Genomic DNA, 24,214 nt, shown 5'->3' with positions numbered 1-24,214 from the left:
CCGCCATGTGGCTCCGCTGCCGCCGGCTGCTCCGCGCCCGCTGCCCGCTGCCCCGCCCGCCTCCTGCCGCCCCCGGCACCGCCACGCTGTGGCCGGGCTGGGGCCGGGCCTATGCCCCGCCGGGAGGTGAGGGAGCACATGAGGGGAGGGGGGGGGCCCTGTTCCTATACCCTATATTCCATAGCCCATATCCCGTATTCCGTTTCACATGCCCCATATTCCGTACTCCATATCCCATACTTCATACCCCATATCCTGTATTCCATACGCCGTATCCCATACTTCATACCCCATATCCCATACCCCCATATACCTCGTATCCCATACTTCATACCCCATATTCTGTACCCCATATCTCATACCCCCCCTATGCTCCATATCCCATACCCTGTATCCTGTACCCCCCCATATCCCATACCCCCCCTATACCCCATATGCCATACCCCGTATCCCATACTTCATACCTCTTTTCCCATACCCCATATCCCATACCCCCCCTATACCCCATATCTCCCCTATACCCCATATCCTATACCCTGTATCCCATGCTTCATACCCCATACCCCGCCTATACCCTGTATCCCATACTTCATACCCCATATCCTATAGTCCATACCTCCGTATACCCCCTCACATCCCTGTGTGACCTTCAGAGCTGTCATGGGGGGGGGGATCCCCGGCAAGACCAGCCCCGCCGGCCCAGGGAAGGGCCCCATGGGCCAAATGGGACACAGGATCCCTCCTGGAAGCGCAGCCCTGTTGGGTTGGGGCTCCCCTTTGCCTCTGAGCACCTCAGACAACGTGGTCCTGGTGATGGGCATCCCCCTGCGCCCTTTGCCTGGCATTAGCGGGTGTTTGGAGCCACATCCTCAATGCACCGCTCTGATACATTGGGTTTGGGGTTTGGTGGGGGTTTGGGGGTGTTTCAGGGACACTCTGGGCCGTGTGTCCCCTGCACAGACCTTGCTGTGTGGGTTTGAGGGCACTAAAATGAGCCTGGTTCTGTTGGAGGTGAGGCTGCAGCCGCTGTGACTCACTGCGGGGTCTCCTCTGGGGTGCATTGATCTGTGCCTTCATCCTGTGGCTCTTCCCGAGGCCCTGAGGCTGAGCAAATCCTCTTCCATTCCCAGCGGGAATGAGCTTTCTTTAGCCTCCAATCACAGAGCTGCAGTCTGGCCTCTTGCTTCACCCTTCACAGGGCCCGTTTGGTTTGGGGTTTACAGCGTGGCAGATTCCTCCTGCCTTGTGTGAGCTGTGAGAGCCTTTGTGATGGCTTTAACCTGGCTCTGAGGTGTTGGATGTGTGCAACAGCACCGGTAGGAAATGAAGCAGCTCTTAAGGCAGAGCTCGCCTTGCTGCTGGGGCAGGATGGAGCTGCATGTATAGGCTGGAGGCTGCTGTCGGAGGGGGTTCCTCCCCTGGTGACTCAGTGACACAGTGTGGTCCACGTGTCCCCAGCATCATCCAGCTGTGGCACCGTCCTCACAGCATCCTGCCCCTGGACACTGCTGGAGCGTGCAGGTCAAGGCAGGGAACGAGAAGCACTGAGGGTGTGTTTGTTGTCATCAAGGGGTGGGAAGAGGTTGTTGTGCCCTGTCCTGCCTCTGACCCGGCTCTGATGGGTTTCTTGTCTTTGATTGCAGTGGGAGAAGCTACAGCAGGCTCAGAGCTGGGCTGGGTCAGCCTGGAGAAGAGAAGGCTCCTTAAGGGGAGACCTTAGAGCAGCTCCAGTGCCTGAAGGGGCTCCAGGAAACCTGGAGAGGGGCTTTGGACAAGGGCCTGTAGGGACAGGCCAAGGTGAATGGCTTTAACCTGCCAGAGCGGAGACTGAGATGAGCTCTTAGGCAGAAGCTCTTCCCTGTGAGGGTGCTGAGGCGCTGGCACAGGGTGCCCAGAGAAGCTGTGGCTGCCCCATCCCTGGCAGTGTTCAGGGTTCCAAGGGAGCTGAGGCAGAGTGAAGCTGCTCCCATTGACGTGCAGGTTGTGCACAGCAGCGCTGTGCTTCTCACCAGTGTCCTGGCACTTCCCAGATGAGTGGAGCTCATTGTGGTGCTTGGAAGCTGTGAATGAATGGGCTGGAATTCCATGGCCAGGCCACCAAAACAGCACTGAGGGCTTTGTCTGTTCTGGGCTGTGGTGGGGAGCAGGGGAAGGGACCAACCTCCCCTTGACTGCCCCTAAAAGGCTCGTTTTGTCCCCAGAAAGGAAGCGGTTTTACCAGAACGTGAGCATCTCTCAAGGAGAAGGTGAGTTCAGCCACTGGGACAGGGCAGAGGGGCTGGTCCCAGCCTGTGTGAGTTTGGTATTGTCACCATCCTGCTGTCCCCTTTCCTCATCCATAGCAAAGCTGTGGGGTGGGAAGCCACTTCCAAGACCCAATATGTGCAAACGATGGTGTTGGTGCTCCCACCACTTGCGCATCCCTGGTGCTCTGCTCCCATCAGCTCCAGCTCTGAATCTGTGGGGTTGGCTGTTGTTCCTTAGTGCCTGCTCCTCTTTGATTCCCCAGGATTTCTACTCTGATTCCCCAGGAGGCTTTGAAATCAACCTGGACCACCGAAAGCTGAAGACACCCCAGGCCAAGCTCTTCACTGTGCCCAGTGAGGCCTTGGCCATTGCAGTGGCAACAGAGTGGGACTCCCAGAAAGACACCATCAAGTTCTACACCATGCATCTGGTGAGCGTGGCAAGATGGGATACTGGGACCTTGGAAGGACAGAACACAGTGTGCTGGGAGCAGACAGATCAAGAAAGTCAGGATTAAAGACAGGGAATTGAAATTCCAGGGGTTAAAGATGGGGTTGCCAGGCCACTGCTACCTGGTGAGGGCTTTGCCAGTGCATGGAGTGGATTCCAGAGCAAGGGTTGAAACACTTTGGGGTGTAAGCCGTGTGCTGGGATGCATGAGATCTTCTCAGAGCATCTTCTGAGAGTGCTTCCTTCGGTATCCTGCCTTTCCCAGCCTTCCTGTGGAGTTGGCATAGGTTGGTCTAGAGCAAGAGTGACCATGCAGACATGAGAATGGTCTCCAAATACAGAACACTGAGAGGTCAGGTTGTCCGAATGCCCATAGAAACAGGGATAAGATGTCAGGAGTTTGGCAGGGCACTGGTTGACACTGGTTGGGTTGACACTGGTTGGGTGACTCTATAGGGTATGACTGGAGGGACTTGAGAAGGGGCTGGACAGTGTTAGCGGGGACTGTGAGGGCAGGAGGAAAGGATGAGCTTCCTTCCCTGGTGCTTGCTGGGCCCATTCCTGTGGCATCTGAAACCAGGGAGGTGATTCCTATTGCACAGGTCTGGCCCTGCGCCCCCCCTTTAGCTGCACCCCTCACTAACGCCTCTGCTGCTTCTTGGCTTTGTACAATAGAAGCTGCTCCTTCCCCAAGCCGTGACTCACAGTGGTTTAAACGGCCTCTATCCCCCAGACCACCCTGTGTAACACAGCGCTGGACAACCCCACACAGAGGAGCAAAATGCAGCTGATCCGAGCAGCCGTGAAGTTCCTGGAGACTGACACTGTCTGGTACGAGATGGGGCACAGGGGTGAGGATGTCTGGGCACTGTGGGGTTGGGGGAAGAAAGTGAAGATGTCTGTTGTAACTCAGTCACAGCAGGGCTCTGACCTGTCTGGGGTTTGGCCTGAGGGTTTGAATGGGTTTAGGCCAGTTCTATGTCTGCAGACTTAGTGGAAGTTCATGCATGTGAATGGGGATCTGGTCCTCTGCTGAACCCTGTTTTGGACATCTCCATGCTGGGCAAGGCTGGGAGCAGCAGGAAATGAAGATTTCCTTGGGGAAAAGAAAACAGCTTTGAAAGGCCTGGGGGAATCTGTGAGCCCAGTCCCTGGTACTCCTGTGCCAGTTCAGGCAGCTCACATAACTTGTATCAACAGCCAAAAGCCCTTCATTCCTTAAAGTGGGCCACAGGATCCAGCCTTCCATGCCCAGGCTTCTGTCTCACAGTCCCACTCTCTGCAATATCCACTGGGAGCTGCATGGCCCCATATAAAGAGTTCCAGTGGGATTCATCCCCTGCTCTGACCACTAAACCTCACTGCATCCTGTGCCTGCCTTGAGGCTGCCTGTTGGCTGCTTTGCTGCTCTGTTTTATAGTAAGGATTATGCTTGCTGGAACAACAAAATGCTCTGAATTTGGGGAAGAGTGGGGGGATTGTTCCCAATCACTGCTGCCACTGCCTTCATTCCCCTTGCTGTGCTCTGGGGGTGAATGAACACCCATTGTGGTTCTGTTCTGCAATGGCCCAGCTATCGTGTGGAGGAGCCACCTGCCTTGGCAGAGCTTCAGAAGAATGAATGGGATCCCATTGTTGCCTGGGCTGAGGAAAGGTAAGAAGAGGCCAAAGATGTTCCTGTCTGCTTTTGGCCTGCCTAGGCCAGGAGCTCTGGTGCTTGTGGCTGTCAGAGCCGCAGGATCCGTGAGCCCTGTGCTTTTTTAAGGAGCTGGGTGGTCATTCCAGGTACAACGTGGCAATTGGCTCCTCCACCAGCATCCTGGGGCCAAACATCCCAGCCAGCACCAAGGATACCTTCGTCAGCCATCTGGCATCCTACAACATGTGGGCCCTGCAAGGTGAGAGAGGTTATTTTGCACAGGGAAGCTTTGTGGCACAATAAAAGGAGGCAGCTGCCAAGGCAAAACCTTTGTCACTGCAGTGACAGTGGCCACAACAGCGTTTTGTGTCTGTTGTTAACTGTGGATCTGAGACTGAAGTACCCAGATACAAGGATCAGTAGCCCTGTGACCTCCCTGAGGAGGTTCCACACTGCCTGTCTCATCAGAGCATGTGAAGATGCTGCTGTAACACTGCAGAAAACAACCCTGAATCTTGTTTGTTTTGGGTTATTCCCTTCCAGGCATAGAATATATCATCACCCAGCTGAAATCTCTGATCCTGTCCATGGGTGTGATTGACAGGCACATTACAGTAGAGAAAGCCGTGCTTCTCTCTCGCCTGGAGGAAGAATACCAGGTAAATCATGTTACAAAGCAGCCCTATCATTCAAATAGCAATAATCTCAGCGTGACAAATGCATCTCCCACCACAAATAACTGGCAAGGGAAGTGCTTGCTATTGCAGGAGAGGTTCCACCTCACCACTCTCTGCGTTTGAGAGAGCTTGGAGTGTGCTGCTGTAAAGCAACACCATGGGCACAGCAGCCCAGAGAGCTCCTGGGGCTGCCAGGTTCTTTTTGCAGAGCCCAGATGGCTGCTTTGCTCCCTCTCTAATGTGAAGTGCAAAGTCGTGGCTGGCTTCTCTTGCTCTGGGTTATCCAGCCTGGAGGCTTTGGCAGACACCAAGCTAATAACTTGCTTGCTGGAAGCTGGCCTGGCACGAAGCTCTCCCTGACCCAAAAGTGGCTGAAATTGATGGGAATCTTTTCATCCTCCCTTTAAGGGGCTTTGCCTCAGACTCCACTACAGATGCAGCACCACTGCTCTGGAGAATTCCCTGCCCTATTAGTGACCAGCACAGCTCCTGGTTCACACACATGAAAAGGGAGAGCTGCTGAGCAGCTTTATGGATAACCCAGTTCTGAGCTGACTTGTTCCTCCTCTCCTTCAGATCCAGCGGTGGGGCAATGTGGAGTGGGCCCACGACTATGACCTGTGTGAGCTGCGTGCCCGTGCTGCAGCTGGGACTCTCTTTGTCCACCTCTGTTTGGAGAGCTCGACTGTGAAACACAAGCTGCTGCAGGACTGAGGCTGCTGGGCTGAAACAGCAGGAAAATGCCTGGCTCTGAATCTCTGGCATGACCCAAGGGATGGGAATCGTCCTCCTGCCGTCACATCTTTCCTGGGATCAGCCTCATGCTGAGGAGCTGTGACTTGGTGGGCAGCTCCTCTCTTGGGCTGCCTGTCGTAGTGCAGCACCAGCAGTTTTGAGCCCACAAGGAGGGAAGGTCGAGGTGAGCATCCCCTGCATCCCCAGGCCAGCAGCTCTGTCCAATGCTGGTGTCAGTAACGCATCAGAGGAGCTCCCACGAAGGAAACAGCTTCCTGGGCAGGGCACGGCACAGACATACCCAACATATGCCACACGTCTTCATAGCTGCCAACTCCTGACACACACTTGTTATGGGAATCTGAAAACAGGCTCCATTGCATCTGTTCTTCATCCCTCAGCGTGCCTGCATGTAACACCAGGGTCTCTCTCTTTGATTAAAGGCACCTCCCTGCTAGATCCTGAAAGCCAATACTGCTGAGTAGTTCTTTGTTTTAATGACCAAGCTGTGGTGCTGGAGGTTCTGGGATGGCTGCAGGCATGGAGCAGAGCAGACCCTACCGAACAGATCTGCTCCCTCTGGGTGAGCCTCCCCATGCAAGGTGCCCTGTCCTTGCAGAGTGACAGGGAGGCAACTATGCAATCCTGGAGCAAGAGAAGGGGGGGAACATGGGCTTCAGAACACTGTGAGCTAAACCTGTGTATGACAGCACCATGGGGCTTTCAGAGAGACCCAGTCTCTTCCCCAGAGCACATATGCAGCCACCCTCTCATTTAACCTTCCCACCTTTCTCCTTGCTGCTCGCCTCCAGCGGTGCCGCCCCGGCCAGCATCATTGCTCAGAAGCTGCTCACAAGTGAGTGCAGCAGCTGCTGTCACGGAGCAAGGAGGGGAATTAATGGCTCCTCGCTTGGCTGTTGCGAGCAGCGGCGTGTGAGCTCCTCTGGAACCATTGATTCCCCTTCCTGCTGCTGGGGGCTGCTCTGTTCACGCTGCACAAAGCCGCTTTGGCGAGAGGCGGGGAAGAGGACGAGGCTCCCAGGCACGCAGAGCCCCTGGCAGCCTTGTGCTTGCTGAGCTGGAAACCTGCTGTTATCTTGGGGGTGGTTTGATGGAGAGCACTCCTCTCCCACGCTGCTGCCACGTGCCTGTGGCTCACAGGTTCCTGCCACTGGGCTTGCAGGTAGCAAAGCTTTCAGGCGTGATGCGCTGCGATGAGCTGGTTCAGACAGCTCACAGCTGACCCATAAGCCCTTGTGATCAGGTCTGAGCTCTGTCTGCACGGCTTCACGCCAATGTGATGGAAGAGGCAGAGCTTTTCCAGAGTCAAGAAGTACCTTTTATTTGCAGTTTATGCTGGGGTGGAAGAAGAAATGTCCCAGGCAGCATCCCTGGCTGTGTGTGTGCTGCTGTTGGGGGCTGTCCTGTGTGCCCCCAGCTAAAGCAACCCCTCAACCCATGGCAGACCTATTCCGTGGGCTCCGGGATCTTGATGCTATCCAACTCCTCCTGGAGATTCTCAATGAAGAGAATGATCTCTTTGACCCGGTTGCGATTCCTGTCGATCTCGTTTTGGAAAGCCTGCACAGATTGAACCCACAGGCTTGTCAGCATCCCTGGCCAGGCTCCCCAGCACCCACAGGGCTCCAGCAAAGGTTAGGGAGCATCTTTACTACCGGTGTCCTTGCCATTTGGGCCAGACCTACCTGTGTCCCGTCCCCCTGAGCACGAGGGTCTCTTACCTTCTCTGTCACAGAGTTCTGCCACTGGTCGATGTTGCTGAGGATGTCGCTCTCTCGCTTATCAATGCTCCGCAGGCGGGTGCCATGGGATGCGTTGACGGCGTTGACAATGGTGTTTTTGTCCACCAGAAGCTGGAGGTAACGTGACCGGATGAGAGGAGGGGGTCAGGCACGCAGGGAAAGCAGCAGAGCTCACAACTAGCAGCTCAGGGGGTGGAAAATGAGCCCTGTGTCTCAGACAAAGCCCCAGTCATCAGCATGAATGCAGAGCTTTACCCTTCGCAAGGATGCGTGTGGGCCTCGCTAGGGTGTAATGGAGAATTATCCCTACTGTGGGTGGGGAAACTGAGGCAGCACCTTGTGTGCTGGAGCAGGCAGCAAATGCTCTGCTGCAGCACGTGGCAGGCCCCTGTGGGCAGCTAGTGGGGAAGCAAGGCTGCCTATGCTCCAGCACGCCTGGCCCAGCAGGGGTGGGAAGTGGAAAATCCCACTTGGAAAGGTCTTTCGGACTGGTGGCATTGGCCATAAATCTTCATTTTTGGAGAGTCCCAGTTTCTAATGGAAGCAGTGACTTCCCCCCAGGGCTCTAAATGGAGGGTGGCTTCACTAAGCCATAATGACTCTCCTCCTGCAGCCAAGTGCAGCTGCTGAACAAATGAAGATTGCTTCTCTGTGGAAATGGATGGCAGTGAGGCAAAATGGGTGCACAGCAACGGTGCGGAACTGCAGCCATCTGCACAGGTCATAAAGCAGGGAGCTCCCCCCCCTCCACCCCGGGCTGAGAGCTGAGGGGTCTGGTTTGTGTCTGTCAGCTCTTGATTACCTGGAGTAACAGGAGGATAATCTAGACAGAGGGAAACCACAGTGAATGCAAAACTGGAGGCATTTAGCCACGAACTGAAGGGAGAGTGGAGGCAAAAAGGTCAGCAGCGCTGCTGACTGGAGCACTGCAGAGATCTTTGCGCTCTCTGAAGGGCTCCTTGCTATCACAGCAAGACCGAGGGCTCAGTGGAAGGCCCCGTTTGAAATGTCACATCCCACCTCCAAAGCACGGGCTGGGGAGCTCTGGGGATGGATTTGAAATCACCAAGGCAAACAGAGCAGTGTTTGGATTCTCCTGGGGGAGCAGGGAGAATCTGAACCAACCCAGCTCTGAGGGCAGCAGAGAGGCTGCCTAAGTGCCTGCTGGGTTGGGGCTGTCTGGAAATCAGCCAGAGCAGTGAGCTGTGCTGGAAGCAGGAGAGAGATTCCCTCAGCACTTCTCTTGGGCTGCTGCCACCAGCTCTGGCAGCACCCAGGGAAACTTGCAGTGCAGTTATCCTTCATCCCAGGCAGCAGAGATGCCCGGCAGCGCTGGGGCTGGGACCACTCTGGAGGAGGTGATGCTCTGCCTTAGGCACGGCTCTAGCAGTACTGAGCCTCCTGGAAACCCTGTCTCTTCAGAGAAGAGGCTGTGGCCTCTTCCTGCCAGCTCCCTAGTGGAGATGAATTGTTTTGGTGCCCTCACCGTTTGAACAGCAGCTGGCAAATCCACGTCGAGCTCATTCTTGAGTGATTTCTCCAGTGTGGTGATGGAGATCTCCAGCAGCTTTTCATGGTGATGGTTTTCCAGGTCCCGGCACTGGTTCATCGTATAGAAGATGGTTAAGGAAAAAGCTGAGCACACCATTCACTTACAGGGATTAAATGAGCTCCTGTAACTAGAGAGTGGACCTCTGCAGGAAAGGGCCTTGCTGCTGCCAGAAGCTGCTGTGATGTCAGGATATGCACTTAGTGCTCTTAATCACACATTAGGTCTCATCCTCGCTGCTATCTATTACACAGAACTGAGAGTGGGCCTAAGTTTGCAAAGGGAATTGAAAGAGGCCTCCCAGGATAGAAGCTAAGCTCTGAATATGATGCAATTATTCGCACCAGGCCAAGAGAGCTCTATATTTAGTGTAACCTGTCACTGAAGCACTTTGTTATTCTCATCTCACTTTGTTCCAGAAGACATCAACAACCCCAAAATGGAAGCCATTTAAAGAAACTTCAGCAGGAGCTGCAGGTATTTCACTGGCTGCTATAGCAGGAATGTACATAGGAATCAGCCTAACCAGATCCTCCCAGGGCTTTGTCACTCCTGTGGGAAGAAAGGAAGATTCCCAAGGGGGAGAAAGCTGCAGAAATCCTACAGACACAGGAGAACTTCGATCCTTTTGTGCTCTCCAGGGTCTCAACAGAAAGAAGCTGAGCACCTGAAATGACCATTCCCGTGAAGAGACCTTTTCTGTTGATTAAAAGAAACCCCAAACAACCCAAACCCCCCCAAGTTCTATAGTGATGGCTCATTTCTGAGCCTATAGGTGAGATATACATACCTCACTGGGAGGTCCAGGCCAACAAACTGTCCAAAGGATATATCCCTTTCACGTTTTCAGTGAATGTTGATGCTACAGCAGCAATGTTTCTCTTAAATTCCTCTAGTATTTCCTTAACAGAGGGGAAAAGAGGAGATATTACCATGTGAACTTGCATAAACATAAAAGCAAGCTGGGGAGCCTGGGAAGAATCTACATCTGATTATCATTTGGACTCACTGCTGTTCCCAGCACAGTCAGAAACTGAACTGCCTCAAGCATTTAAAGTGTTTTGAACGTGTTGCAAGATTTTCCCTCCTCCTTTGGGGCCAGAACATCACAATCAGGTTATGGGAGGGAAGGAGACTGAATGATTCCCATAGCCGGTGTCAAGACAGCTGATCCTTTTTTGCCCTCACTTAAGTAGTGCATGGAGAGTGCAGTATTCCCGTACCCTACAATGCCACAGTCTCCATGAAGAGCCTCTTATTGGAAGCAGAACCAATGCCAAGGCTTAGTGCAGCTTTTGATTTAGTCCTCAGGAATTAAAATTGCTGCCTAGTACCTCTCTCAGAATCGACTGTGAGGTGTCGCACTTAAATGCCTTGATACAACAGCTCAAATACAGCCACCTGAGTTCTGTTCCATCAGTGACTGCAGATACACGAGGACCAATAGCGAAAACACCGAAAGGCACAATCCTGCTGCAGTGAGGAATCCATTTTGAGCTGCTTGCTGTCATGCACATTCACAGCAGTGACCTGCTGCAGCTGCTTGCTCCTGCCTGCTAATTTCGAGACAGATTTCTTCTCTTTCAAAGGAAGATGCACATTAGCAGCCCTGCCCTACTTTTTTGAGGAGAAGTCTGGGGAGGAAAAAGGCAGCTATTATGCAAGCAAATGCAGGAGGCTGAGCAGGAATGTGTGTAATCTTATTCAGAGCAAAGATGAGCTTCAAAGCATTGCACCTCTAGAATCCCAAATGCACACCCCATGCTAGGCAGCCACTTCTGTACACAGACCTATAAAATGACTGAATGACCCTTTCTCTAAAGCCTAGGAAATCAGCTTGGATGAATGTAAAGGACGTACTGCGCTCTGCTCTGAGAAACAGACATCTATTGCAATGTATTGATGTCCAGGGCCTAATCTCATCCAGATCAACTCTGAGTAGAAAAGGAGTAGGACGGAGACCTATGCCCCACACTTTGTGCAATGAGCTACTAAACAGAGGGGTGCAGAGACGGAAAAGTGACCCCCCACACACACTGTGGATGTGAGGCCTCTCAGGTATGTGTCTGAGCCTTACCTCCAGCTGGTCAGTTATCAGTATTTCCAAGCCCATGAGTGCTTCAGAGAGCTGAAGGATGTCCTCCCTGTACCGGGCTCGTTTCGACTCAGCAATATCATAACTACTGGCATTATGAATCTCCTCCAGCCTCTAAACACAGAGATACATAAATTACTCATAGTTTGTGTTCAGCACTCCATTGCAATTTAATTAACTTATTAGGGATGTGAGGAAAGTTCCTGCTGCTGATGAGCTGAAATGAAATGTGATGATTCAGGAAGTCTCCACATTTACATACTGGGTCGTCAACACTGCTGAGGTATGCTGTTGCACTAGGGGCAATGCAGTGGAGTCAGTGAAAACGCTTCCTCATCCTCCAGTCAGCAGAAGACTTTGCTCCTTCAATGCCTCCAACTTTGGTTCCCCTTCTGACACATTGCAAGTCAAAACTAATGAGAGTCTTGACATTGGTGGCCATGAAGGAGAGATTAACAATACCTTCGCAGGAAGAAATGCAGGCCTAAATCCTGATCCCCTTCATGTCAAGGAGAATCTTGATTGACTTCCGTGGGGTCAGGATTGAGTATTCTGAATATGCAATACCTCTCATGGCCTGCCTTCCTCTTACAGCGAGGATTTATTGCCCTTCAGAAGGAAATACTGATGTCAAGTTTGGATCAGAGATGATGTCTGATTTCTTGGATGAAAACCGTCTCCTCCTCCAATGTGTTATTTCCAAGTCTGTTCCAAGTAAGTTAACAATCAAATGTTAAAACAAGGAAGGAAAACAATATACATGGTTTAGGATGTCCAATCCACTTCTGAGAGTGAACAGAATGGGCTGAAATAGGGAATTTTGCTGAAAACCATTGCCAAGACCTGTATCTGAAAACAAACCAGGTTACCCAAACTCTGCAGTGTTAAAAGCAGGGGGGAGAGCAAGGAATGTTCTTGTCTGATGTAAAGAAGTCAGGAGGCTCCAAAAGCTCTGCAGCCATTCAAGACACACCTCTGGGAGCAGTAACTTCAAAGTTCAAGGCTTTTAATGCTTCTTTGCTCCTTTCGCAACTTCAGAGAGCAGTTATTTTACAGGTTACCCAAGTTTACATGAAAGGATTACAGTGAGACAAACAGCCCCTAAGAAAGGCTCACAGACTCCAGTCTGCTGGGGCCTCTGCAGCCTTTGAACTCCTCTGGCAATCTGAAATGAATGGGGAAATGCTGTTAAAATGCAGCCTTCAGTTCGGATGCCAACTTCTTCAGTATTCAGATGAAAACCATCCCAATGACCACTGGGTCCTCTTCTTGCAGCTCAATTACAGCTGAGCCTGCAGGTCATCAGGCAAAGGTGGAGGGCCAAAATGTGGCCTTAGCCATGTTTCTTTGGGTTTGATTTGGGTTTTTTTGGGGGGATGCGGGTTGGTTGGCTGGTTGGTTTGGGGGGGTGTGGTTTTGGTTTTTAATGGAAGATTTACTGGGAATTCAAGTGAAAGTTAGCTGAGTATGCATTGCCGTAGAATCCTGGAATCCCAGACTGGTTTGTGTTGGAAGGGACCTTAAAGCTCCTCCAGCTCCAACCCGTGCCACGGGCAGGGACACCTTCCACTAGAGCAGCTTGCTCCAAGCCCCTGTGTCCAACCTGGCCTTGAACACTGCCAGGGATGGGGCAGCCACAGCTTCTCTGGGCACCCTGTGCCAGCGCCTCAGCACCCTCACAGGGAAGAGCTTCTGCCTAAGAGCTCATCCCAATCTCCCCTCTGGCAGGTTAAAGCCATTCCCCTTGTCATGTCCCTACAGGCCCTTGTCCAAAGCGCCTCTCCAGGTTTCCTGGAGCCCCTTTAGGCACTGGAGCTGCTCTAAGGTCTCCCCTTAAGGAGCCTTCTCTTCTCCGGGCTGACCCAGCCCAGCTCTCTCAGCCTGGCTCCAGAGCAGAGCTGCTCCAGCCCTTGTAGCATCTCCATCTTTCCATGTTGCCTTCTGATAAGGCTGCAGACTCATATCCCAAGTAGAGCGCATGGGGCTGGTGTGCCAGCATGAGTCAGCAAGGTTCAAGGACCTGGGAGCAGAGTGACTCAGCAGCAGCGAGAAGGCACCTAAATAGAAGTGACCTGGTTTCCAAAGGGAGCCAGGGCTTGTGACTCTGCCTGGTGTCAGTTGCTCTGCTCAGCTGACAGGGTCACCGGGCTTTAGCATCCCCTCCTCTTATTATTCCTGTGGAAACACAATAATGATCCATCTATTATACATGGTTAGAAAGGGATCCAGCTAGAAGCTGCACCCTTAGCAGCCACAGTGGGTGGCTGTAGTTGAGCAGAATGAGAAAAGATAGTTTCTGCTTAAAAAAGGCTGGAAAAATACATTACAATAACTTGATCTATTTTATTAAAGTTCTTTAAACTGTTGTTGACAAAACGAACCAAAGCAGAAAATGACTTGAAAGCAAACAGAATCCCTTGCAATCTCCTTCCTTCCCCATTTTTCAATGAAGGAAGAGCTATTGGAGGCCTCACAGCAAAGGAGATTGGCATTAAATCTGATAAACCTGTACAGATTTTAAATCAACTTCATCAAAAATGCTTTAGCTAAAAGAAAGGTTGAGCATTTCCATTTTGTTAAAGGCTGGTCACTTTTCTGGATGGCAAATAAAAATCATACTTAGCTATTCTCGTTCTGTAAAGCCTTGAAGGATCTTTACCTTTATGAATGGTAAAATAACCTGCTGGCATCTAAATTGTGTCCTACAGTGAATTTCCAGTATAGATAAAGGCTGTCAGTGATAGCTGGTTGTGGTTTGCCCAAAGGGTTTGAAACTTCAATCCCCAAATTCTTTTCCTACATAAAGTAGTAAACACCTTTTACCGTTCTGTTAGTTAATGACATTGTATTGCTAATACAGCATCTTTTCTTGGTATAGATTTATCCTATCAGAAAAACTTAAGGATAGATCAGGGAGTGAGCCCTGGAAGAGGTTGCCCCCTGAGGTTGTGGAGTCTCCATCCTTTACTCAGTAGCTGCATGAACACGGGCAGCCTGCTGTGGTGGCCCTGCTTGAGCAGGGTTGGAGCAGGCGGCTGTTCCATCCATTAGGGATCCAGTACAGATTCCTATTACAGCAGTGTAAATCCAGAATAGTAGAACTAATTTTCATGGAGTTATCCTTGTTTTCAGTCGAATTAAAAGCTGGCACGTGATACAGATATAATATAGACAGATCCCGTATGAAACAAACAAAAGTACAGCCACATTACCTTTTTGCTCTGCTTTTCAAACTCTAGGATTCTTTTCCTGCCTTCTTGCTGGTTGGCTGTTAACACTTCATTAAGGTATTCATAGAAATGGGAGACTTCAGCTTCTCGGTTTTCATGCTCCTTCAGCCCATAGTTAAAAAGGCTCTCACAAACTGAGACAAACTCCTCCCTGTACGTGACACCAGAGTCAAGGTATTTTGCTTGTTGAGTGGAGCAACATGCTACGTGCCTTCTACCACTGCAGATTGAAGCAACAAGAGTTACAAGCTACTGTTTTGTAAACCCCGTGGTTCTTGCAGGGAGAAGGCTGCCAAGTATTGTCTATGGCAGGGCTGGGTCACCCGTTCATGTTTTGTACCGAGGATTTTGCTGCCTTAAGGGTATGGAGAAAGCTGTGGCAACTTGAGGGGGAAAAGGCCTTGAAGAAAAGGAAATGCATAAGCTTCTCTGACTCTTTTCTGACACAGCAGCAGAATGAAGCATACAACACTATCTATCTTCGCAAGTGTGAATACAGTGCCAGAGTAGTTAATAAATACAGCTCTGGAGCCTACAGCCAGAGCAGAGAATAAACTCCTGACTTGGTAGCATCACAAAAATAACGTCAATTTTTCTTCTGCTATTATCTTGGCAATGGAATTGTTTTTGGAGTCTCTTGTAGTTAAGCTGTGATGCATTTTTCCCCCCAACAGTGTAATGCAATTTTAAGGAAGGTCAAGTTACTGGCCTTGACAATGCTCTATTAATCTGAATGAGGAAAGAGAAGAGGAAAAGAAGTGTCTGCTTTCTGATCCTCCATGTAGGAGCAATGATCAGAAAAATGTGTTGGCCTGAAAATTTCATGTTGCCAGCTCTGGCAGGTTATGAGATATGCGACTCATATCATTCTGATTAGTCTGTTCCTATCTCCTACCACTTCCATTTCAACCCGATTTCAGTGGCTGCGCTTTCACAATCTAACTGACAGAGATTTATCTTGCAGCTCATTTTAAACTGTAAGTGGATTCCTGACTTAAAGAAAGTACAAAGCCTTGATTCTTGAAGGGTCAGAAAAGAAGGCGTTGGATTCAAGGGAAGGAAAGGGAATATGGGAATTACAACAGTGAGGATTCGGAATGCTGGAATCCCATGACCTGTTGCTGACAGAAACAAGTGGGTTTACAACTGGGCTGTTTCAAGCTGGGCTGGCCAGCTTGCCAGTCATAGAAACCATTTGTTTTTAGCCCTCATATTTCACAAGGCATCAAGCCTTAAAGCTGTCAGTGGTCTCAGAGTCTTGCAGTGTTTTTTTTTTGATACTATTCAAAAGTTGAACACAGACTGTTTCAGATCTTACATCAATGGAGCTTTTAGCCCTGGACAAAAGCAATGGATGAAGAATCCCTGTGGATGCACCTCCTTCTTAACTCGAGGCATTACATTTTAGCTGTAGGTATTCTAAACCCAGGAAGGATATGCCTGCAGCAGGTCATCCACTCCAGGGAGGCAAGCCAGTTTGGCAGCTTCTGTATCCTCTGCAAACATACTGTCAAACAGGAATGATCCATTCAGGTACTCAACAAAGGCTGTCTTTGAAGAGAATCAGAGCAATATAAGTAAAATGAAGACTGCCAACCTGCTGCCAGTGCTCAGCATGTGTCTCTCCTATAAGCACTTTACCAGCAAAGGAATGCTGGTGCAGACACAGTTATACCAACACAATAGATACACCAAGTGAGGAAAGCACCCTGCAACTGGGCTGACAACTATCCTGGTGCCTTTGCTGCTAGAACACTCTAGCCTGAAGATAGAAAACACTGTTTAGTCTTATAGAAGACATTATCACATTCAACCACATATGACAAGGCTATTCCTTAAGATAAGGAATCAATGGACTCTGAGGAGGGATGGAGGGAAGAGCTGAAAATGCCCTCCCTGTAACTAAACCAGCTCCTGTTCTCCAGCCAGTCTGATCTTTTGGAGGTGGGGAATACAGAGCCAGACTGACAGCACCAGTCTGCCTGGGCTTGTTTTCAGTCCGTTCACAGGACTATAGTTATCTTTGTAAGCCTGGAATGGTTTAACCATAAAACTAATGAAAAACATTAACTTAGTCTGAAGGAGGAAAAAAATCACTGCACTATGATGATGCTGAGAGTTCCCTCAGACCTGTAATGTTCTTAATCTCATGTCAGGCTGATAAGATCCTTGGGTCTGATTTACTATTTAGCTTTGCAGGGTCTGTAAGTTCATTGTTCCCCACGTCATGTGTATTCCAGAGCAGTTCCTGGTTTCATTCTGAAGATGAGATTCAGAGATCACAGACATTAATCTCAGCCTTAGTTTTAGCACGGTCGATGTTAACCTCTCATTAAATCTTCAAGCAGGTAAAGGAGAAGTCAATATGTGTTGCGCTTCTTTCTCCTGAGACAATATACAGCCAGCCAAAGAAAACATACCTTGTGGCACTCCAGCTCCTTCTGCTTTGCCTGTTTGTCCTCCAGCTGAGCCAGGGCCTTGGCCTCCTCCTGTTCCAATAGCTCAATATGATACTGATACTGTAAAACTGCCTCTTCTCGCTGAGAAATGAGAACAAAGAGCAAATTGTTCTCAGATTATCCAGCATTGCTCAAAAAATGTGGGCATCAGCACTTGGACTTTCTGGAACATGCACCTGAGTGACACGTGCATCTCCATTTCTCTGAGGGCACTGAATTAAACTGCTTACGAAGTTACTAATCCATTCCTCATCCCTTCTTTTGTTGCCACGTTCCTCTGACTCTGCACTCGGTGCATCTGAGCGGATTCAGTCCCAGGAAACTTTTCTCTCCCCATTCCCTCATCTTTTGGGTTGTTTTTCTCTTTTTTAGCAGGAAGCCCTGTTTTGACTTCCAGGATTTGAGCTCTGATTTGATCAGCTGGAGAGTTTAGTACATTTACTAGGGAGGAGAAGGCTCTTTGGAGGAGTGGATGGCAAAGTAGTGGCAGGGGCAAGAACCTCATTAGCTCGAAACTGAAGCTTGACAAATTTAAGTCTGCAGGTCTATGACGTACTGTCTGTGTGAGCAGGGACTGGACTTGGTGACCTGGAAAACCCTTTCTATCCTAGGGTAAAAGTAATAGATATTCCAAGTACAGGCCCTGCTCTGTGCCAAGCAAATTCACAATTAATCATGTTCTTTGGTTACTTTAAATAAAACCCCAAACAAAACCCCCTTCTGTGTTCCTTTGAGCCCTGGGATCAAAAAGCAGCCCCACAGGTTACCAGTGCAGCTGCACTGTCAGAATCAAGAGTGGGAAGTGCATTTGAACAGTACCTGCTTGCCTGGATACAGAGTCAGTCCACTCTGTAATTGCTCACTGAGCAGCAGGACCACCAAGGCTTCTTCCCCCCAGATCCACGTCTCAAGACTGATTTCCTCTGAGATATTTCTGATCTCTAAGAAGGCTTCTGCTTACACTGCAGCCTCTCTGTGGCAACATTAACCAGGCCCCCCTCCCACACACAGCTGCTGATCTCCATAAAATCTGTGAAGACATCATGCCTCTGACACCTCTGCCTCCCTGTCAGATTTGATAGAATTTGGCCTACAGGTTCACAGCTGTTAGGTGGAGGCAGAATCAACACTGCATGTTTCTGGGAGCCTCATTTCTGCAGGGAACCTGCCCCCAGTGCTAGGATATTGCTGGCACACCAACAAAGCAAACGCTCTGTAAGATGCTGTTGCTGGATTTCACAAGCAGGGAATGCAGGAATGCTTACTGTGGAGTCTCTCACGAGCTTGAAGTCCAAATACACCAGGTTGGGAATATAAGCAACAACATAGAGCAGGTACCGCTTGTCATCGCAGAGAGGGTTCCCAGCGAGGTTCAGTGTCCGTAAGCGTTTAAACCTCCTGAAATAGACCACCTGTGCCAAGGGGAAAGAGATGATGCTCATCCCAGTGCTGGGAAACACACAGCCTTGAAATTCATTGTTCTTAATACAGTTATAGAATCATAGAACGGTTTGGATTGGAAAGGACCTTAAAGCTCACCCAGTTCCAACCCCTGCCACAGGCAGGGACCCCTTCCACTAGAGCAGCTTGCTCCAAGCCCCTGTCTCCAACCTGGCCTTGAGCACTGCCAGGGATGGGGCAGCCACAGCTTCTCTGGGCACCCTGTGCCAGCACCTCAGCATCCTCACAGGGAAGAGCTTCTTCTTAATGTCTAATCTAAATCCACCCTCTGTCAGCTTAATGTTGTGATACATATGGTGCTCTGCTGCCAAACACAGACAACATTGAATTAGGAGTTTCTAATCCTTTCAGGAAAGGAAATACTTAAATTTATATTGTGAATACATAAACGTTGGGTGTAGAGAGAAGGGAGATGGGGTAGATACAAATCATGGGCCTTAGATTGGTCAGCCGACCTTGAAAGAACCCCAAATACATCCTCGTCTCCACTCCCTCCTTTTCTCATCGATAGCTACTTATTCCTTTTCTAGCTTTCATGGGATCCCATAGGAATTCTGCCCTGGCTGATAGCAGTAACAGAAGCAGGCCCCCAGGAGTCAATAATCTAAAAGAGAAATAGCTGCAGTAAGCACTTAGCACCAACAGAGCTTACCAAAACCATAATTTACACTACAGACGCAGTGAAAACCTACGGAGAATTTCCTCCCCTAAGGAGGGGCTCAGACACAGTGGTAAATGTCAGCTTTAGAATATGTGATCCTTTGACAGGGAACATTTACAAATCCAGGGAGCACTCACATCTTCCAGAGTGGTCAGGTTATTCTTTCCTATGGAGAAGATCTGCAGCTCTTGCAATGCGTCCAGGTTCTCGATCTTAGATATCCTGTTATTGTAGAGACTGAGGTCCTGCAGTTTGACAAGGGTATCCAGGCCCTCGATTACTTCAATGTTGTTGAAGGACAAGTCTGAGGACGAGTTGAGAAAGTTCAGTTATTTCTAGCAGAACACTTTGATTCAGACCTTGCATTTAGCCTGGTTCTTGCATTAGGAGTTGATGGGCAGTATTTTCCTCAGGGGTGTTCAGTGTTCCACAGGAAAGCCTGCATTAAACCATCATTTGTTCACATCTCCCCCTTGCAACAAACCATGCACATGTCCTTCCACAGTTGAAGGTATTCCATGCAGAGTCCAGCTGAAAGTGATTTGTAGCTTATGGGGAAACCCAAAACACAAGAGAAGAGGTGGGGAAATGCCCTAAAAGGGGGTTATTTCTGTGACAAATCTGACCCTCCCTGCCTTGGTTCTTGCAGGCTCTTGCCTGCCACACCAGTGCCCACTGTCAGGGTCATTCCCATAGGACCAATCACCCTGGAGGCATGCAAAGGCGTATGTTCACTTGAGCTATTTCACTCACTGAAGTCTCCTCTTATCCTGTCAGAAATCTATTATAACACCTACATTCGTCATAGGGGCAGTATTTCTCCTCAGGCCAGTACTGAGCCATTCAGGAGTCCCAAAACGGTTGATGAGGTGTCTGCATCACCCCAGGCCTTGGAGGGATAAGAGACTTACGCAGCAGCTGCTGAAGCACTGCAGCCTTTGGGCAAACCAACCCATGTAAGTGTGCTTCAGAACACTGTGCTGACATTGTGGTGATCAGCTGTTGATTCACCAGTGTGTTAGTCAGTCACTGTGCAGCAGAACAGTGTGAACCACAGAGCCTATTGGACATCTTAAGTTGTCCCTATGAGCTGCAGCCCTGCATGGTGTTCCCAAAGACAGCTGAGGGTATGTTTCTACCACCAGCCAGCACTCTAAGTGATGCATCTGTAGCAGCAAGCTCCCCAGTCTGCCCAGCATCAAAACCTGCACCACTGCGTGATGCCACTCTCAACGTCTTCAGTTTGAAAGCAGTCACATGAAACTATGAAGATGGGCACTTCTTGGGACAACAATGATGACAAGCTCTTCAGCATGGAGGGGAAAAGAGAGTGGGTTCTAGGCTTTGAAATGCCTGCATTAGCTTTGAAAACAGCATACAGGCTTCTCAACCACAGAGACGTTTCCATAAATATTCCTGAAAGTCACCTCCAAACCCTGGGAACAATCTGAAAGTCTCAGCTTCCTGTTCCTGCCACCCTGCATGTATTAAACCCAGTTTTGAAACATTTGAAGGATTGTTTTGCAGCTCTGATATTCAGGCATTTTGACATTTGACAGTCAAACAAGGAAACACACCGACAGCTGACAGCCTTCCCTGGGAAAGCTCCTATCAGTCGTGTTTGAGAAGGAATGTGACATCCTGGCTTTATCGCACACTGTGTGAAGGCACCCAGCCTCGTCTGCCTGTGTCTTACCGAGCCATACAAGGTGAACCAGACTCTCCAGGCCTTCTATCTTCTCAATGATGTTGTTGTCCAGCTGCAGCTTAGTCAGATTCTCAAACTGCCACAGATTAGCAGTCTGCAGGATATCTAAAAACATAGAAAACCACCTCAAATAAATCAAAGAGAATTGCTTTCCATGCGAGGCAGCTCTCAGTACAGCAGCCACACTGCCTTGCACAAGGCAAACATGCCCAGTCTTACCTCCAAAATGATTTTCAGCAGATTACAAGAGCGTGTGATGACTGCTCTAGAGAGTTGAGAGCTGCACTGGCTGGATGAGATTTCAGTGAAGCAGCCCAGTTAACCTCAGTGTCCTGCCCCAGCGCACACTGCTCATCAGCGATGCCAACGAGCCGCTGAGGGGATGCTGACTACAGCCCTGCAGTCAGGAGCAGCTTTATGAATCCACTACTAGGAGACCTTGACCTTCATTTTCCTTTCCACCTCCAGGAGGGAGATTTGGGATGAGATTCTGCTTTTCTCTGCATTTGCAGGTTAGAGGTGGCCAGCAACTGCTTGTGTAAATGACTCCTGCGCTCCTGGGATTCTCATCGGAGGAGAGCAAGTTGGGGTCTACTCTTTCTGTGAAGGCTGCAGTTTAGAGCTAATCAATATCCCTGCATTTAGCTTGCTCCCAAAACAGAATCACAAAGGAGGGTCATTAGGCAGTACAGCAAAACACTGGGGCCAACACAATACAGAATATTCCCACTCCTCGTTCTCCTTCCATCCGCAATGGCTTCACAGGAGATTTTTGGTGGCTGCCTTGCTGCTGTCAGTGTTTAGTGCAGATTAAAGGAAGGTATTTCATGCACAAAATACTCACACAGCTCTATATTCTGTATTTGTAGAGGAACACATGCAGGATCAGGGAGACTGCTCTAAGGAACCCACCTAACACACACCATGATTTCACCGGAGCACGGGAGGAATAATGGAAGGCAGATTTTTCCCCATCAAATTACATACTCCCAGAACACTCAAATATTGAGCCAAATGTTCTTCCTTTTCCTTTTTAGAATGCAAGTTTAAGCCTGGTTGGACAGTCAGAGGCAAGCTGCGATAATGCTACCGATGACGGGAGGAAACCACTGAATTGGCCTGTAATCACCATCATCGACCAAATAGCTCTCACATCATCACCAGCGACGGCAGCGCCTGCCCAGGGTTGGAGTTGTCCACAAAAGGGCTCAACAGGCCTGTGGCCTGTAGGTGTCACCACAATATAAATGTTAAATAAGAACAGCAGTGACAATAACAGCATCAAGTTAAGCAGCTTTAACGTTACCCACCAGCAAAAGCACCCAGCTCGCTCCAATGAAGCTACTTCATAGAGCTCTGCCTGAAAATGTAAGTGCAAATGTTGCTTTTCACATAACAAATCCAAGCTAATCGTGAGCATTTCATTGCCATGATTCTATTCATGCTTGATTCTATCGTTCTGATGTTCTGATACTCACTTCTAAAACTAAGCTGTAGCTCCTTCACATCCTTTAAGTTAAAGCCTTCCTTTCTGACAATCTTTTCTATGTCTTCAGTGCGCTCCTCTTCAAGAACTTTCTGAACCAGTTCATCATCAATAACGTTCGGCTCGATGTTCTCATACAAGTGACTCATTTTTAGATGGTATCAGCCTTAAAGGAGAGAAAAGAAAGAGAAATAAAATGACTGCCTGGCTGTTTCCAGCGTTCATTGAAGAGGGGTGGCGATACCAAGGAATTTAGAGCACAGCTGAGCGTTAAGAGCTAATACCTCCCAGTTCATATCAAAGACTTAACTTGGATCATGGAGTCACTGGTTTGGCTTGAAGTGCAAGGCAGGCATGTTCATATGTGAACTTCTAATGACTTTTGGGTGTTTTCAGTGAAGAATACCAGGATTTGGCCCAATAAATAGACTAGGAAAGGAGGCCCCGTGCAGTACCTCTAAAGAGCAACAGTCCATTGCATGGCAGTCACTTGTTGCTGAAACCCACCTTCATTAAGGAAGCGTGTTTCCTTTTGGGATATAGACAATGCTGTCAGTCAAACCCTTCTGCTCTTTGTCATTTAAATATCCCTAATGTTGCCTGGGAAGCAAGGAGACTTCTTATCTCCCTAGAGCTGTGCCCAGTGAATGAATCAGTCTGAGGGACAGGAATCATCCAACTCCCGCTTGTGTGAGGTGTCTGTAGTTATGGAGTAAGTTCTGCTGATATTTGGCACAGGACAGGAAGGATAAACGCATGGGTTTAGAGAGTTCTCTTCTTGTCATGGCTTTTAATTAACAACCCAACCTCTCCATGGCTGTGCTCACGTTTTCCACTTCCCTTCTATTTATCCATCACCTCTTTATCCACAGTTGGTTCCATAGAATAACAGACGGGTTTGGGTTGGAAAGGACCTTAACATCATCCAGTTCCAACCCGCCTGCCATGGGCAGGGACACCTCACACTAAACCATGGCACCCAAGGCTTCGTCCAACCTGGCATTGAGCATTGTCAGGGATGGAGCAATCACAGCCTCCCTGGGCAACCCATTCCAGTGCCTCACCACCCTCACAGTAAAGAATTTCCTCCTGATATCCAATCTAAACTTCCCCTGTTTAAGTTTTAACCCGTTACCCCTTGTCCTATCACTCCAGTCCCTAGTGACGAGTCCCTCTCCAGCATCCCTATAGCCCCCCTTCAGATACTGGAAGGCTGTTATGAGGTCTCCACGCAGCTTTCTCTTCTCCAGCTGAACAGCCCCAACTTCCTCAGCCTGTCTCCATACAGGAGGTGTTCCAGTCCCTGATCATCCTCGTGGCCTCCTCTGGACTTGTTCCAACAGTTCCATGTCCTTTTTATGTTGAGGACACCAGAACTGCACACAAGTCGGGTCTCACGAGAGCAGAGTAGAGGGGCAGGAACCCCTCCCTCGACCTGCTGGTCACGCTCCTTTTGATGCAGCCCAGGATATGGCAGGGAACAGCAGGGGTGTCTGTGCCAGCAATGGGTCAGCCTCTAGACGCAAAGCTGCTGCTCACTGGACCCCAGCCCTGGGTCGAGCACCATTTCCCCCGCACACGCACTGGGTCCCTGTCCCTGCCTGTCAGGGTGTCTCTGACCCCGGTCTGCTGCCGCCTTACCCCGGGTCCCACCCAGCCTCAGGCCGGGGCTCCCCGGGCCTCTCAGCCCCGGTCCCCCGAGCCCGCGGCCCTGTCCGGCCCTCACCTGTGCCCCGCCACCGGTTGCTAAGGAAGCCCCGGTGCGTTGCTAAGGGCGGCCACGTGACAGGCTCATCCGCCAATAGTCAGGGAGTGGGTGGGAAGGCCGGCTGCTAATCAGAGCACGAGAAATCCGTGTCAGCCAATCAACTCCCGCATCGTGCCCTCGGGGCGGGAGGAGGCTCGCTTGATTGACATTCCTCTGGCCCAATAATATTAGAGAATGGCTTGGCCTCTGCCCAATGAGGATTGACAGCAGCTGCGTCCATCAGCAGGAGGGAGGGACTACCGTGGGGGCGTGCCCTTCTCTTGACAGTGATGGACACTCTCCTTAG

General features: G+C 49.8%; 3 protein-coding genes across 3 annotated transcripts in view; 2 read left to right on the top strand and 1 right to left on the bottom strand.

Moving 5' to 3' along the window:
• Positions 1–24,214, top strand: part of FLII (FLII actin remodeling protein) — a 167,263-nt gene that overhangs the window by 92,100 nt on the left and 50,949 nt on the right. The gene's annotated exons all lie outside the window — the stretch shown is intronic.
• ATPAF2 (ATP synthase mitochondrial F1 complex assembly factor 2) lies at positions 2–6,220 on the top strand. The gene is made up of 8 exons (XM_062618980.1): positions 2–126; positions 2,202–2,246; positions 2,532–2,677; positions 3,431–3,528; positions 4,271–4,351; positions 4,483–4,595; positions 4,880–4,995; positions 5,590–6,220. The coding sequence occupies exons 1-8, from the start codon at positions 6–8 to the stop codon at positions 5,725–5,727; spliced, it is 858 nt and encodes a 285-aa protein (XP_062474964.1). The 5' UTR covers positions 2–5; the 3' UTR covers positions 5,728–6,220.
• Positions 7,065–24,015, bottom strand: DRC3 (dynein regulatory complex subunit 3). Its single transcript, XM_062618994.1, has 13 exons — positions 23,887–24,015; positions 22,153–22,326; positions 20,663–20,779; positions 19,104–19,270; positions 18,110–18,256; positions 16,806–16,925; positions 15,825–15,936; positions 14,368–14,543; positions 11,138–11,269; positions 9,892–9,962; positions 8,998–9,121; positions 7,491–7,622; positions 7,065–7,329 (listed from the first exon to the last, which is right to left on the bottom strand). The coding sequence occupies exons 2-13, from the start codon at positions 22,307–22,309 to the stop codon at positions 7,216–7,218; spliced, it is 1,569 nt and encodes a 522-aa protein (XP_062474978.1). The 5' UTR covers positions 22,310–22,326; positions 23,887–24,015; the 3' UTR covers positions 7,065–7,215.

Source organism: Pezoporus occidentalis, unplaced genomic scaffold (assembly GCF_034315485.1).
Source record: "Pezoporus occidentalis ecotype Australia unplaced genomic scaffold, CSIRO_AGI_Poc_V1 ctg208, whole genome shotgun sequence".
NCBI classification, from domain to species: Eukaryota; Metazoa; Chordata; class Aves; order Psittaciformes; family Psittacidae; genus Pezoporus; species Pezoporus occidentalis.
The sequence above is the reverse complement of the archived record's forward strand: the minus strand, read 5'-3'. Positions and strand labels throughout refer to the sequence as shown.